At 50.9% G+C, this 15,546-nt stretch overlaps 1 protein-coding gene across 2 annotated transcripts in view; it reads right to left on the bottom strand.

Moving 5' to 3' along the window:
- Positions 1-13,277, bottom strand: part of MAVS (mitochondrial antiviral signaling protein) — a 31,420-nt gene extending 18,143 nt beyond the window's left edge. The window contains exons 1-2 of one of the 2 annotated variants that reach the window (XM_063702270.1): positions 13,135-13,277; positions 1,521-1,704 (exon numbers count right to left, since the gene is read on the bottom strand). In XM_063702270.1, the coding sequence (XP_063558340.1) occupies positions 1,521-1,637 (117 nt within the window). In that variant the 5' untranslated portion in view covers positions 1,638-1,704; positions 13,135-13,277. Of the gene's footprint in view, positions 1-1,520; positions 1,705-9,078; positions 9,198-13,134 lie in introns of those variants that run through there. The other variant, XM_031004752.3, reaches the window with a different exon arrangement.
- Between the last annotated feature and the right edge of the window lie 2,269 nt (positions 13,278-15,546).

The following is a 15,546-nucleotide window of genomic DNA, read 5'->3' as shown; positions in this document are numbered from 1 at the left end:
AGGAGATCGAGACAATCCTGGCTAACACAGTGAAACCCCGTCTCTATTAAAAATACAAAAAATTAGCCGGGCATGGTGGCAGGCGCCTGTAGTCCCATCTACTCAAGAGGCTGAGGCAGGAGAATGGCGTGAACCCAGGAGGCAGAGCTTGCAGTGAGCCAAGATCACGCCACTGCACTCCAGCCTGGGCGACAGAGCGAGACTCCATCTCAAAAAAAAAAAATCGTGCCACTGCACTCCAGCCTGAGTGACAGAGCAAGACTCTGTCTCAAAAATAAAAATAAAGACCAGCCTGGCCAACATGGTGAAACTCCATCTCTACTACAAATACAAAATCAGCCAGGTGTGGTGGCATGCGCCTGTAACCCCAGCTACTCAGGAGGCTGAGGCGCGAGAATCACTTGAACCCAGGAGGCAGAGGTTGCAGTGAGCTGAGATCATGCCATTGCACTGCAGCCTGGGCAACACAGCGAGACTCCGTCTCAAAAAAAAATTTTTTAAAGAAAATAAAGAAAACCCACAGAAAATATTTACTATAAAACAAGATATCCCTATAAACCCCAAAATACAAGAGGGAGGAGCAAACTCCAAACACACCTGCATACTAATGCGATCTGTGTGGGAGGACACCGGAGACAACAATGGGGCTCCTGAGAAATCTGAGGACGGGAGGCCCCAAAAGAGCCAACAGGTACCCTCTGGAGCACAGGGGTCCAATCTGAGAACAGCAGCTACAACGGGGAGGGGTTGTGCCCGTTTCACCAGCTAGTGAGTGCCAGGGGCCTGCAGCAAGTTCTGTTGGGGCTAGAGTGACCCTGATCCTGCCAGCTCTCAAACCTGAGTCCCAGCTCCGTGCCAGGACAGGGCCCCATGACAAGGAGAATGGAATCAAAACTGAGCAGGACAAGGAAGGGCAAGAGAGATGAAGGAAATAGGAGGTTCCAAAAAAAGTGGGCAAGTGGACCAGAGCCAGGAAATCTCAGAGAGCCAGCGCCATATTTTTGAGCAGTGCACAAAAGCAACACAAGGGGGAGCTCGGCGAAGTCAGCAACGCCACCCTGAGCCACACTTCATCCAAAAGTTAGAAAAGCAGCGAGGGTGCGGTGGCTCACGCCTGTAGTCCCAGCACTTTGGGAGGCCGAGGCAGGCGGATCACAAGGTCAAGAGATCAAGACCATCCTGGCCAACATGGTGAAACCCCGTCTCTATTAAAAACAAAAAAATTAGCTAGGCGTGGTGGCACGCACCTGTAATCCCAGCTACTCAGGAGGCTGAGGCAGGAGAATCACTTGAACCCAGGAGGCGGAGGTTGCAATGAGCCAAGATCGTGCCACTGCACTCCAGCCTGGCGACAGAACGAGACTCAAAAAGAAAAGCAGCAAGGACAAGGAGCAAGACACAGCAAGAGGAAGAAGGAAGGAGCCGACCCAGGCTTGGGTGAGGAACTAGGATGGGGCTGAGCTTTGAATTCCACAGCCCTGCCCCCAGGCCAGTGTCGGGCTGTCACTTCCCTTGCTCACCTGGTCTCTTGCTGTGAGGCAGGGCAGGTAAGGCAGAATCTCTACAACATCCACATTGCAAAAATTGCTGAAATTGCGGCAGATATACTTATAGGTCTTGTCTTCAGCAAACGGCATTGCTGCTCAGATTCTGGAGAGAGGGCTCTGGCCCCATGAAGGGTGGATGGACTGAGAGGAAACGAGACTGGAAGAAAACAGATCACACATTACAACAGGGTTGGGGGATTGGGAATGGGGCTGGACAAAAGGCAATTCTTTCTCAACTTTTTGGAATGTTTGTTTTCTTTCATCTTTAATTTCTTCTTCTTTTTTTTTTTTTTTTTTTTGAGAGCGAGTCTCACTTTGTCACCCAGGCTGGAGTGCAGTGGGGCGATCTCGGCTCACTGCAACCTCCGCCTCCTGGGTTCAATTGAGTCTCTTGCCTCAGCCTCCCTTCCGAGTAGCTGGGATTACAGGTGCGCACCACCATGCCCAGCTAATTTTTGTATTTTTAGTAGAGATGGGGTTTCATCATGTTGGCAAGCTGGTCACAGACTCCTGACCTCAAGTGATCCACCCGCCTTGGCCTCCCAAGTTTGGGGATTACAGGTGTGAGCCACCACACCTGGCCGTTTTTGTTTTGTTTTATTTTGTTTTTAAGAGATGGGGTCTCGGGCTGGGCGCAGTGGTTCACGCCTATAATCCCAGCACTTTGGGAGGCCAATTTGGGGGATTACCTGAGGTCGGGAGTTGGAGACCAGACTGACCAACATGGAGAAAACCCCGTCTCTACTAAAAATACAAAAAAAAAAAAAAAAAATAGCTGGGCATGGTGGCGCATGCCTGTAATCCCAGCTACTCGGGAGGCTGAGGCAGGAGAATTGCTTGAACCTGGGGGGCAGAGGTTGCGGTGAGCCAAGATTGCACCATTGCACTCCAGCCTGGGCAACAAGAGCGAAACTCTGTCTCAAAAACAAACAAGCAAACAGATGGGGTCTCTGTCACCCAAGTTGGGTGCAGTGGTGCAATAATAGTTCACTGCAGCCTCGAACTCCTGGGCTCAAGCAATCCTCCCGCCTCAGCATCCCCGGTAGCTGGAACTACAAACCTGCGCCACTATGCCCAGCTAATTTTTTTATTTTTTCTAGAGACAGGGTCTCATGATGCTGCCCAGGCTGGTCTCAAACGCCTGGCCTCAAGCGATCCTCCTGCCTCTGCCTGTCAAGTAGCTCGGATTACAAGCACCAGCCAATGTGTCCAGCCATCTTTAATTTCTTTTTTTTTATTTTTTATTTTTGAGACGGAGTCTTGCTCTGTCGCCCAGGCTGGAGTGCGGTGGCGCCATCTCGGCTCACTGCAAGCTCCGCCTCCCGGGTTCACGCCATTCTCCTGCCTCAGCCTCCTGAGTAGCTGGGACTACAGGCGCCCGCCACCACCCCCGGCTAATTTTTTTGTATTTTTAGTAGAGACGGGGTTTCATGGTGTTGGCCAGAATGGTCTCGATTTACTGACCTCGTGATGCGCCCGCCTCGGCCTCCCAAAGAGCTGGGATTACAGGCGGGAGCCACCGCGCCCGGACGCCATCTTTAATTTCTGTAAACATCCTATTTTATTACTGCCTGAGTCTCTCCAAAATTCCTGCAGAAGCCGGGCGCGGTGGCTCACGCCTGTAACCCCAGCACGCTGGGAGGCCGAGGCGGATGGATCACGAGGTCAGGAGTTCAATACCAACCTGGCCAAGATGGTGAAACCCCGTCTCTACTAAAAATACAAAAAAATTAGCCAGGCATGGTGGCAGGCGCCTGCAATCCCAGCTATTCAGGAGGCTGAGGCAGAGAATTGCTTGAACCCAAGAGGCGGAGGTTGCAGTGAGCCGAGATCACGCCACTGCACTCCAGCCTGGGCGACAGAGACTCCGTCTCAAAAAAAAAAAAAAAAAAAAAAAATTCTGCAGAATTTGCTAAAAATGAATTGATGACCAGCAGCTACTCAAGAAGCTAGGGCAGGAGGATCGCTTGAGCCCAGCTGTTCGAGGCCAGCCTGGGCAACACAGCAAGACCCTGTCTCTAAAAAAATAAAAATAAAAATAATTGAAGACCAAAAATAATCAGATCCAGAATACCAAGGGCCCATTTCTTCTCTGCAGGTTGGTCAGCATTGGGAAGGTCTGCATGTACCCCTAGCACATGTGGTGGGGGGATCTGTATGTGACCCTAGTTTCTGTGCCTATAAATGTCCTGGCTCCCTTCCTGGCTCTAAGGCCCTCAAGCTGATAGCAAGAGGGCTATACCTAAACGTGCTGCTGCTTTGGGACACACTGAAAAAATAAAAAGTGAACCCCAACATGATAATAATCGGATCATCCTGCTTTAAAGAAGAAATTGAGGTATGCTTGCTAGTTAGTAGAAGAAGAAAGAACTGAGATCTTCAGGTCAGCTTCTTTCCATGACATGGTTGCAGGCCCACCATTAAAGCCTGCTACACATACATTCTTTTTTTCTTTTTTTGAGACAGAGTTCCAGACTCTTGTTGCCCAGGCTGGAGTACAATGGCACAATCTCGGCTCATCGCAACCTCTGCCTTCCGGGTTCAAGTGATTCTTCTGCCTCAGCCTCCTGAGTAGCTGGAATTACAGACATGCACCACCACACCTGGTTAATTTTGTATTTTTAGTAGAGACAGGGTTTCTCCATGTTGGTCAGGCTGGTCTTGAACTCCTGACCTCAGATGATCTGCCTGCCTTGGCCTCCCAAAGCGCTGGGATTACAGGTGTGAGCCACCATGCCCGGCCCACATACATTCTTAAGATAGGAGACTGAGTTCAATGCCTTGAACTCACTGTGTGTCCTGGGCAAGTTATCAGTTTCCAGACTTCCTCACCCTTAAAATGGCTCAGATAGCAGCTTGTTTTGACAGTACGGTAATTCAGCCTTATAAACTCTTTTTTTTTTTTTTTTTTTTTGAGACAGAGTCTCTCTGTCGCCCAGGCTGGAGTGCAGTGGTGTGATCTCGGCTCACTGCAGCCTCCATCTCCCACGTTCAAGCAATTCTCCTGCCTCAGCCTCCCGAGTAGCTGGGATTACACGTGCCCACCATCATGCCTGGCTAATTTGTTTGTTTGTTTGTTTGTTGTTGTTGTTGTTGTTGTTGTTGTTGTTGTTGTTGTTGAGAAAGAGTCTCGCTCTGTTGCCCAGGCTGGAGTGCAGTGGCGTAATCTCGGTTCACTGCAACCTCTGCTTCTGGGGTTTAAGCAATTCTCCTACCTCAGCCTCCCGAGTAGCTGGGATTACGGGTACACGCCACCATGCCTGGATAATTTTTATATTTTTAGTAGAGACAGGGTTTTATATGTTTTAATGTTGGCCAGGCCGGTCCTGAACTCCTGACCTCAGGTGATCTGCCTGCCTTGGTCTCCCAAGTTGCTAGGATTACAGGCGCCAGCCAACACGCCTGGCCAATTTTTGTATTTTTTAGTAGAGACAGGGTTTCACCATGTTGGCCAGGCTGGGCTTGAACTCTTGACCTCAAGTGATCCTCTTGCCTTGGCCTGCACAGTGCTGAGCCACTGTGGCTGGCCTCTAAGCTTAAATTTTTTTTTTTTTTTTTTTGAGACGGAGTTTCGCTCTGTCACCGAAGCTGGAGTGCTGTGGTGCAATCTCGGCTCACTGCAAGCTCCACCTCCTGGGTTCACGCCATTCTCCTGCCTCAGCCTCCCGAGTAGCTGGGACCACAGGCACCCGCCACCACGCCCGGCTAATTTTTTGTATTTTTAGTAGAGATAGGGTTTCACCGTGTTAGCCAGGATGGTCTCAATCTCCTGAACTCGTGATCCGCCTGCCTCGGCCTCCCAAAGTGCTGGGATTACAGGCGTGAGCCACTGCGCCTGGCCTTTTTTTTTTTTTTTGAAATAGAGTTCACTCTTTTTGCCCAGGCTGGAGTACAATGGCGCAATCTCGGCTCACTGCAACCTCTGCCTCCTGGGTTCAAGCGATTCTCCTGCCTCAGCCTCCCAAGTAGCTGGGATTACAGGCATGAGCCACCACGCCCCGCTAATTTTGTATTTTTAGTAGAGACAGGGTTTCACCATGTTCCGGTCTCCAACTCCCGACCTCAGGTGATCCGCTCACCTTGGCCTCCCAAAGTGCTGAGATTTACAGGCGTGGGCCACCGCGCCCAGCAGCTTAAAAAAAAATTTTTTTTTTTTTTTGAGACAGAGTCTCGCTCCTTTGCCGAGGCTAGAGTGCAGTGGCACGATCTCGGCTCACTGCAAGCTCCGCCTCCCGGGTTCACACCATTCTCCTGCCTCAGCCTCCCAAGTAGCTGGGACTACAGGCGCCCACTACCACGCTCGGCTAATTTTTTGTATTTTTAGTAGGGACAGGTTTCACCGTGTTAGCCAGGATGGTCTCGATCTCCTGACCTCGTGATCTGCCCGCCTCAGCCTCCCAGCGTGTTGGGATTACAGGCATGAGCCACCACGCCCAGCCAGCTTAAAAATTTTTAAGCGCCTCAAATATAAGCAATTGCTGCCAGTTGTTTATGTAGGAGTTACCACAATTTGCAATTATAGATGTATTTGCTTGTTACTTTTTTGCCACCCCCATCAGGGAGTGCTGCAGGGAATAAAAGAGACAAGGTCTATGCCACATCTAATTTATATTCTAATGGGGTGGGACAAATAACAGATCAGTAAATTAATACCCAAATAAGAGTTCCAGATAGCAATAAAGGCTCTAAAGAAAATAAAGCAGGTAATGAGACAGAGCCCCTGGAGACAGGCATGCTACTTGAACTAGGGGGTCAAAGAAGCCTTTCTGAACTAGCGTGCAGAACACAGCTGAGCTGTTCTCAGGCTCTGAGAAGACTGGTGTTTTAGGCAGAGAGCATGGTAAATGCAAAAGTCCTAAAACAAGAATGAGCTTGGCATGTTTGAAGAATAGAAAGCAGGTCAGTGTGGTCTAGGTTAAGAAAGCTAGGGATGGCTGGCTGCGGTGACTCACGCCTATAATCCCAGCACTTTGGGAGGCCTAGGCGGGTGGATCACCTGAGCTCAGGAGGTCGAGACCAGCCTCGCCAACATAGTGAAACCCTTTCTCTACTAAAAATACAAAAATTAGCATGGTGGTGGGTGCCTGTAATCCCAGCTACTCGGGAGGCTGAGGCAGGAGAATCGCTTGAACCCAGGAGGCAGAGGTTGCAGTGAGCTGAAATCCCATTGCACTCCAGCCTGGGCAACAAGATCAAAACTCCATCATAGGAAAAAAAAAAAAAAAAAAGCAAGCAAGCTAGGGAAAGGGGCAGAGATTGTCAAGGTCAAGGAGGTGGCAGGGGCCACTCATGTAGAGTGCTGTAGGAAAGGACTCTGGGTTTTAGTTGGAGTGAAACAGGGAACCACTGGAAGGTTCCAGCAGGGAAAGAAGAGGATCTGATTTACATTAAAGACTTCTCTGGTGGTTGTGAGGACTTTGGAGGGGCCAGGATGAAAACTGGGAGACCAGTAAGGAGGCCACAGCCCAGGAGACAGGATGATTATGGTCAGGATGGGAACCACAGAGATGGCAGGAGGCAGCCAGATTCCTGGTGTTTTGAGGGTGTAGGAGATAAGGGAGAGAAAAGAAGGATGACTCCTTGGGCACTGGGTGGATGGAAGGTGCCCTTTTACCAGGCCAGAGAAGCCAGGGGAGGAGCAGTGGTTCAGAAGGGACTCCAGAACTCAGGAACAAGTGAAGTTTGAGATGCTATTGGATTCCAAGTGGGTTGTCAGGGAGGGAAGGAGGCAGGAGAGGACCAAGTGGGCATCAGGCAGGCATGAGACCTCTCTCAGGAGGCAGTGCTGTAGAGCAGACAGCACCTAAAAGCTGCTGGGCCACCAGACCTTCCTCACAGGGGAAACAGTCCTGTCACTGGCCTCAGAGCCTCACATGCACGAGTTGCTTTGCCAACCAGCAGGAGCTGCTACATTCCTCATGGGGCAAGTACTAATGACAGGTCAGGAGAATCAGGAAGGTGAGGCGGGGGTCCTCTGAGCCTTCAAGAAATTAGCAAAGAACAACTCTATGGGAGTTAATAGACCCCTTTCTCGGCCAGGCATGGTGGCTCATGCCTGTAATCCCAGCACTTTGGGAGGCCAAGGCAGGCAGATCACTTGAGGTCAGGAGTTTGAGACCAGCCTGGCCAACATGGTGAAACCCCGTCTCTACTAAAAATGCAAAAATTAGCCAGGCGTGGTATCAGACACCTGTAATCCCTGCTACTTGGGAGGCTGAGGCATGAGAATCTCTAAACCCAGGAGGCAGAGGTTGCAGTGAGCCAAGATTGGACCACTGCGCTCCAGCCTGGGCAAGAGAGTGAGACTCCATTTCAAAAAAAAGAAAGACCCCTTTCTCCTTCCTTTCTCATGGCATCAGCCAGGTACCCGAAGGCAGTCAGATGAGGCACTCTTCTGCATTCCAGCCTCAGCCACAGATGGAGGGGAAGGGATGATGTGGCCCAAACAAAAGGAAAGGAAGCCCACATTTGTTCACATTTATGGAGGGCCCACTGTAGACAGGCACATCCTAAGGTTCTTTCAGTTAATCCTTCCCCAATCCCGTGACAGGGAAAGTGTTGCCAAGGTGCACAGCTGGCCAGAGGCTAGCACAGGATTTGAACCCAAAACCTGCTGCCTCACTGCAACTGGTCATACACCTTGCAGGGCACAGAGACCCCTGCAGCGAGACCCACACAGCCACCTGCCTTCAAGCCCAAAAAGGACCCAAGGTCACTTGGCGGGAGGGAGGCTGAGGGTGCACTTAGGTGGAAGCAACATTTAGTCCAGACATTAACCCTGCCTTCACATGGCTGCCACAGGTCCCAGGTCGTTGGCTGTCCTCCTAGATATTTTTGAGGCTTCACGGCTTCCATACAGAGAATGCCTTTTTCGTGTTTTGTGTTTGTTTCACGTTTTCTTGGCACTTCCTTCCCAACTGAGAAGGAAGGAGGTGACAGAGTGTTCCCAATACAGCAAAGTTTCCGACCTGACTGTCCAGAGGCTCTGAGTGCATCCCGGAAATAAACACCCACCCTTCCCAAAGGGACAGGCCTCACAGCCTTGGATCGGATTCCTGGGCGCGACCCAGGTCCGCGGAGGGCGGGGAGGCTGTTTTGAGCTGGTGTCGCCGCCGAGAACTGTCCAGACCCAGGGGAGGGCGGCAGCACTCGACCTCTAGGCGCACCCGGTCGAGGCTCGGCCCCACCTTAGCGTCACCCTGGGCCCGCGGGCGGCAGGAGGAGGTCAGCGGCCGCTGCCCGTCCCCTTCTGGCCCTACCTTTCCCCCAGCCTGAGCAGACGCCCAGCGCCGCCTACCCCCTTTTCCCCGGATGCTGGATGCAGCGCCTGGAGCCCTCAGTGTTCCCGAAACTCTTGCGCCACAGGGCCCGCTCTTCCGGATCCCCGCGCGTCCTGTCCCCTCCTGGGCCCCCCGCGCGCCCCAGACCCAGGGCGTCCCGGCGGACTCCGTCCTGCCGCTGCAGCCACCTTCCCTAAAGGCGTCCGTGCGTGCTGAGCCGAAAGGACCCAACGCCCGGGAAGCGATCTTACCTCGGGTAGCCCCGGCCCTGAGACCTGGCGACCGCCGCCCGGGGCCCAGCACCCTTCCCGCAGCGAGGAGGCGGGGCGGGCAGAGCGCGCGGCCATTGGCCATGTGGAGGGGCGGGGCTACTCGGCCGCGCGTGGTTGGCTGGCGACGCAGGCGGCTGCGCGGCGGGGACGGTCACTGGGCCTTGGTTTGCGGGTCAGGAGGCGCTAGACTGGGCTCGGAGAACCGACCTGATTTCTTGCTGGGGGCGCGCAGTCTCGAACAACTTCCAGGGGAAGTCCGGTGTCCGGCCAGAAACCAGGCAGGTGGCCGGCCTCGGAGTCATCGGGGGGCTGAGAATTCCATCCCCACGCTTCCCAGGTGAAGCAGCCCCTCCTCCCCCTGGGACCTTTGAGGGGTGAGGGTCTTCGTGTCGTTCTCTCCGGCATCCCCATGGCCTGGCATACAGTTAGTGCTCAATAAACGTTGGGTGCCGCTGAAGTCACAGGGGCAAGGATGCCTATCCTGGAGACGTGCACGCTGGGCCTGTGGGAGTGGGAGCGGGCGGGGGACTGCTGGGTAGGTAGGCGCAAGGCAGGGACGCCAAGGTTGGCTGGCGGACAGGCTGGGTATGGGTTGGGTGCTGCGTGGGAGAGGCCTCTTACGCCCAAGGGCCTGGGACAGGTACCTCCCGCAGTTCCTGCCATCTGCCTCGCCCTTCCCCTTCTGGGGCAGAGGCCAGCACTTACTGAGCACGTACGATCTTCCAGGCACAGGGTCTTCTATTCTTTTTTTTTTTTTTTTTTTTGAGACAGAGTCATGCTCTGTCGCCCAGGCTGGAGTACAATGGCCCGATCTCGGCTCACTGCAACCTCCACCTCCTGGGTTCAAGCAATTCTCCTGCCTCAGCCTCCCGAGTAGCTGAGATTACAGGCACATGCCACTGCGCCCGGCTAATTTTTGTATTTTTAGTAGAGACGGAGTTTCACCATGTTGGCCAGGCTGGTCTCAAACTCCTGACCTCAGGTGATCCTCCCACCTCGGCCTCCCAAAGTGCTGGGATTACAGGCGTGAGCCACTACGCCCAGCCTCAAGTGAGGTTTTATTACTGTACTTTATATCCCTGTGAATATTTCACAACCTTCAGCATTTACAAAGTATGCTTAATCACACCTGAACTGTAATAAAACCAGCTCTGCCTAGTTTAGCCAAGAGGGCATAAATGTTGATTAGTTCAAGAATCAATCCTGCCTGCTCCCCACTGGGCTCTAGCAGCTTCATATCTAATTCTTTCAGGAAGAACATTGAAAGTGTAGGGGCGGGCTTCCAAGTGCGGCTATCACTCCTGTCTTTGCTGGACCTCAAAGAGCATTCAAACAATCCCACTGCCTGACTAGGTGGTTCCCTGCCACCTATCAACAGCTTTTATAAAGATTTAGACAAAGAAGAACACAACAACATGCTTATGGTATTCCTATCAAAAGCTCATGATCTGAAACTAATCATAGGGAAACAGTAAGCAAACCCAAAACGAGGGACATTTGACAGCTGTCCTATCCAATACAATGGCTACTAGCCACATGTAGCTATTTTAATTAAAATTAAATAATACTTAGAAGCCAGTTCCTGAGACCCACGAGCCACATTTCTCTCTTTTTTTTTTTTTTTTTAGAAATGGAATCTCACTCTTTCACCCAGGCTGGAGTGCAGTGGCCCAATCTCGGCTCACTGCAACCTCCGCCTCCCGGGTTCAAGTGATTCTCCTGCCTCAGCCTCACGAGTAGCTGGGACTACAGGCGCCTGTCACCACGCCCGGCCAATTTTTGTATTTTTAGTAGAGACGAGGTTTCACCATATGGGCCAGGCAGGTCTCAAACTCCTGACCTCAAGTGATCCACCCACCTTGGCCTCCCAAAGTGCTGGGATTACAGGCATGAGCCACTGCACCTGGCCCATGAGCCACATTTCAAATGCTATTTTCATGTAGCTAATGGCTTCATACTCGGTGACACAGAGCATTTCTATTTTTTTTGTTTGTTTTGTTTTGAGACAGAGTTTCACTCTTGTTGTCGAGGCTGGAGTACAATGGCGTGATCTCGGCTCACCACAACCTCTGCCTCCCAGGTTCAAGCGATTCTCCTGCCTCAGCCTCCCGAGTAGCTGGGATTATAGGCATGCACCACCATGCCCAGCTAATTTTGCATTTTTAGTAGACACGGGGTTTCTCCATGTTAGCCAGGTTGGTCTCGAACTCCCGACCTCAGGTGATCTGCCTGCCTCAGCCTCCCAAAGTTCTGGGATTACAGGTGTGGGCCACAGCGTCAGGCCCAAACAGAGCATTTCTATCATCGCTGAAAGTTCTATTGGATAGCACTGCTCTGCAGAATAACTCTTCAAAAATTTCAAGGTCAGGAAAAACAAGGAGACTGAGGGACTGCTCCAGAGAAAAGGACACCAAAGTGACATGACAACTGAATGCAATATGGGAACCTGGGTTGGATCCTCAAACAGAAAAAGGACATCAGGTGAAATCCAAATAAGGCTTTTGGATCAGTTAACAATAATCTAGCTGGGCATGGTGGCTCACGCCTCTAATTCCAGCACTTTGGGACGCCGAGGTGGGTGGATCACCTGAGGTCAGGAGTTTGAAACCAGCCTGGCCAACATGGTGAAACCCTGTCTCTACTAAAAATACAAAAATCAGCCAGGCATGGTGGTGGGCACCTGCAATCCCAGCTACTCAGGAGGCTGAGGTAGGAGAATCGCTTGAACCCAGGAGGCAGAGGTGGCAGCGAGCCGAGATCACACCATTGCACTCCAGCTTGGGCAACAACAGTGAAACTCTGTCTCAAACAACAACAACAACAACAATCTGTGTTAGGATCATTGTACTGGGTTATGTAAGATGTAAACATTTGCATTATTTTTGCAACTATGTTGTAAATCTGAAATTACTTCAAAAATATAAAGTAAAATAAATCATCTTTTGACCCTATCTGGCTATTTATATTATTTTATCTTTTATTTCTTATTGCATCCCACCCTATTTCATGGGTGTAACTCATTGACCACTGTCATTTATTAGGAGAAGAGCAAGTCCAGAGAGTGATCTATGCTCTAGGCTGCCCCCAGTGAGGGCCTTGGAGCTGCCCCCCGCCCAGTAAAGTTCAGCACAGACAGGCCCATCTCCAGGCCTCCGAGGGAGGCTGTGACCCACACTTGGTGACTCAGCGCCCACCGGCTCACGTCACCCCCTGGAGAGCAGAGGTCAGGCCCAAAGATAGTGCCAGAGGGCTCCAAACACGGTTATGTTCTCCGGTCTGAGTCCTTGAGGGAACTATGACTAAAAAACATAATCCCCTCATTTATGACTTCATTTTGAATAGTATTTTAAACAGTTATTCTTTATGTTTTATTTATTTATTTTTAAAATAAAACAGACACAGTCTTGCTACATTGCTCTGGTTGGTCTTGAACTCCTGGGCTCAAGCAATCCTTCCATCTAAGCCTCCGAAGTAGCTAGGACCACAGGCACACTCCACTGCACTTAAACAGATATTCTTTATACTATTTTAATTTTTTCATTCTGTCAACTTAATTTACCAAAAATATATACTGTTTACAGCTAATGTGGGGAAAACAGAAATATTTGATGATGAAAACCAAAATCCATATTCATAATGCCACCATCTACAAAAATTAGCCAGTCATGGTGGCACACATCTGTAATCCCAGCTACTCAGGAGACTAAGGCAGGAGAATTGCCTGAACCCAGGAAACGGAGGTTACAGTGAGCCAAGATCATGCCACTGCACTCCAGCCTGAGCGACAGAGTGAGACTCCATCTCAAAAAATAATAATAATAATAATAATAATAATAATAATAATAATGCCACCATCCAGGGGTGACTGCTGGTGACGCTTCAGTGTCTTTTCTAGTATTTTTTTTTTCCTACAATACAGAGTCTCCAAGTCCTCTGACTTCCTGGGGTTATCCTTGCCTTGACCAGCCATGTAAGATGGTTCTGGTTCTAGCCATGATGTGGGACGTAATAGGGTCTGGCGTGAGCCTGCCTTACCTCTCAGGGGTCTCAGGAGGAGGGGGCTTGGCTCACTTCAGCTCCTGGGTCAGTCGCTGCTACAGCCAGCTCCTCCTCTGGGACTGTGGTTGGCATAGCTGTTTCATCAGGCCTCAGGACACTGTGTAGCTGGTCACCTGCCACTGACACGATACAGTGTGCTTAATCACATCTGAACTGTAATAAAACCAACTCTGCCTAGTTTAGCCAAGAGGGCATAAATGTTTATTAGTTCAAGAATCAATCCAGCCCTGCCTGGGCTCTAGCGGCTTCATATCTAATTGTTTCAGGAAGAACAATTGAAAGTGTGGGAGCCATAAGATTAGGCACACTTAATTGTATTGCTGCTTGGCAAGGACATGCCTTGAGAGTTAGATATCAGAGTTCCTAAAATTCACAGGCCTCCCCCAACACAGGGGACTTCTCCCTGGTCACGTCCCTCCACGCTCCCAGCTTCTGGTGCCCTGCTTGCTCTCAGCCCCTCTTGCTGTCTCTTGTCCTAGGGCTCCTCTCCCAAAATCAGATATTCAGTGCAGGAAACAGATGTCACCCTAGGTATTTTGTGCATGGAAGGGTTTTGTTTCTTGAAGCACAATTTACATTCAGTGAAATATATCAATCTTAAGTGTATGACTTGACTCTTTTTTTTTTTTTGAGACGGAGTCTCACTCTGTCACCAGGCTGGAGTACAGCGGCACGATCTTGGCTCACTGCAACCTCCAACTCCCTGGTTCAAGCAATTCTCCTGCCCCAGCCTCCTGAGTAGCTGGGATTACAGGCATGCTCCACCACACCCAGCTAATTTTTGTATTTTTAGTAGAGACGGGGTTTCACCATGTTGGCCAGGATGGTCTTGATCTCCTGACCTTGTGATCCACCTGCCTTGGCCTCACAAAGTGCTGGGATTACAGGCGTGAGCCACCGCACCCGGCTCTCCCTTTTTTTTTTTTGAGATGGAGTCTTGCTCTGTCGCCAGGCTGGAGCGCAGTGGCGCAATCTCAGCTCACTGCAACCTCTGCCTCCTGGGTTCAAAGGATTCTCCTACCACAGCGTCTCGAGTAGCTGGGATTACAGGCACCCACCACCACACCCGGCTAATTTTTGTGGGTTTTTTTTTTTTTTTTTTTTTTTTAGTAGAGACAGGGTTTCACCATGTTAGCCAGGCTGGTCTCAAACTCCTGACCTCAGGTGATCCACCCGCCTCCACCCCCAAAGTGCTGGGATTACAGGCGTGAGGACTTGATTCATTTTTATCCAAGTAAATGGGTGTGACACCAGCATCCAGATCAACATCTAGAATATTTCCATTTCCCCAAAAGTTCCCAAGGCCTGGCATGGTGCTCACACCTGTAATCCCAGCATTTTGGCAGGTTGAAGCAGGAGAATTGCTTGAGCCCAGGAATCAGAGACCAGCCTGGGCAACATGGCAAAACCCTATCTCTATGAAAAGTACAAAAGATTAGCCAGGCATGGTGGCACGCTCCTCTAGTCTCGGCTACCTGGGAGGCTGAGGCGGGAGGATCAATTGAGCCCAGGAGGTCGAGGTGGAGGTTGCTGTGAGCCATGATCGCATCACTGCATCTGAAGCTTCACTTGTTCAGAACTCAGTTCTGGAGTTCCTTCTGAGCTACTGATCCTCCCGCCTCAGCCTCACAAGTAGCTAGGACGACAAGCACATACCACTGGCTTTTGTGTTTTTTTTGTTTTTTTTTTTTGAGGCGGCGTCTCGCTCTGTCGCCCAGGCTGGAGTGTAGTGGCACTATCTTGGCTCACCACACGCTCCGCCTCCCAGGTTCATGCCATTCTCCTGCCTCAGCCTCCCGAGTAGCTGGGACTACAGGCACCTGCCACTATGCCCGGCTAATTTTTTGTATTTTTAGTAGAGATGGGTTTCACCGTGTTAGCCAGGATGGTCTCGATCTCCTGACCTCGTGATCCGCCCACCTCGGCCTCCCAAAGTGCTGGGATTACAGGCATGAGCCACCGCGCCCGGCCACCACTGGCTCTTTTTTAAATTTATTTTTTGTAGAGACAGGGTCTTGCTATGTTACACAGGCTGGTCCCAAACTCCTGGGCTCCAGCAGTCCTCCCACTTTGGATTCCCAAAGTGCTGGAACTACAGTTTTGAAGCACATTAGACCTCTTACTGCTTTGACTGCTTTTTTTTCTTTTTTGAGACTCTTTTAGCCCAGGCTGGAGTGCAACGGCACGATCTCATCTAACTGCAACCTCCACCTCCAACCTCCACTTCCTGGGTTCAAGCAATTTTCCTGCCTCAGGCTCTGAGTAGCTGGGATTACAGCTGTGCACCACCACACCCGGCCAATTTTGTATTTTTAGGAGAGACAGGGTTTCACCATGTTGGCCAGGCTGGTCTGAAACTCCTGACCTCAGCCTATCCTCCTGCCTTAG

This window comes from Gorilla gorilla, chromosome 21, assembly GCF_029281585.2.
Source record: "Gorilla gorilla gorilla isolate KB3781 chromosome 21, NHGRI_mGorGor1-v2.1_pri, whole genome shotgun sequence".
In the NCBI taxonomy this organism is placed as follows: domain Eukaryota; kingdom Metazoa; phylum Chordata; class Mammalia; order Primates; family Hominidae; genus Gorilla; species Gorilla gorilla.
This window is presented reverse-complemented; position numbering and strand designations above follow the sequence as displayed.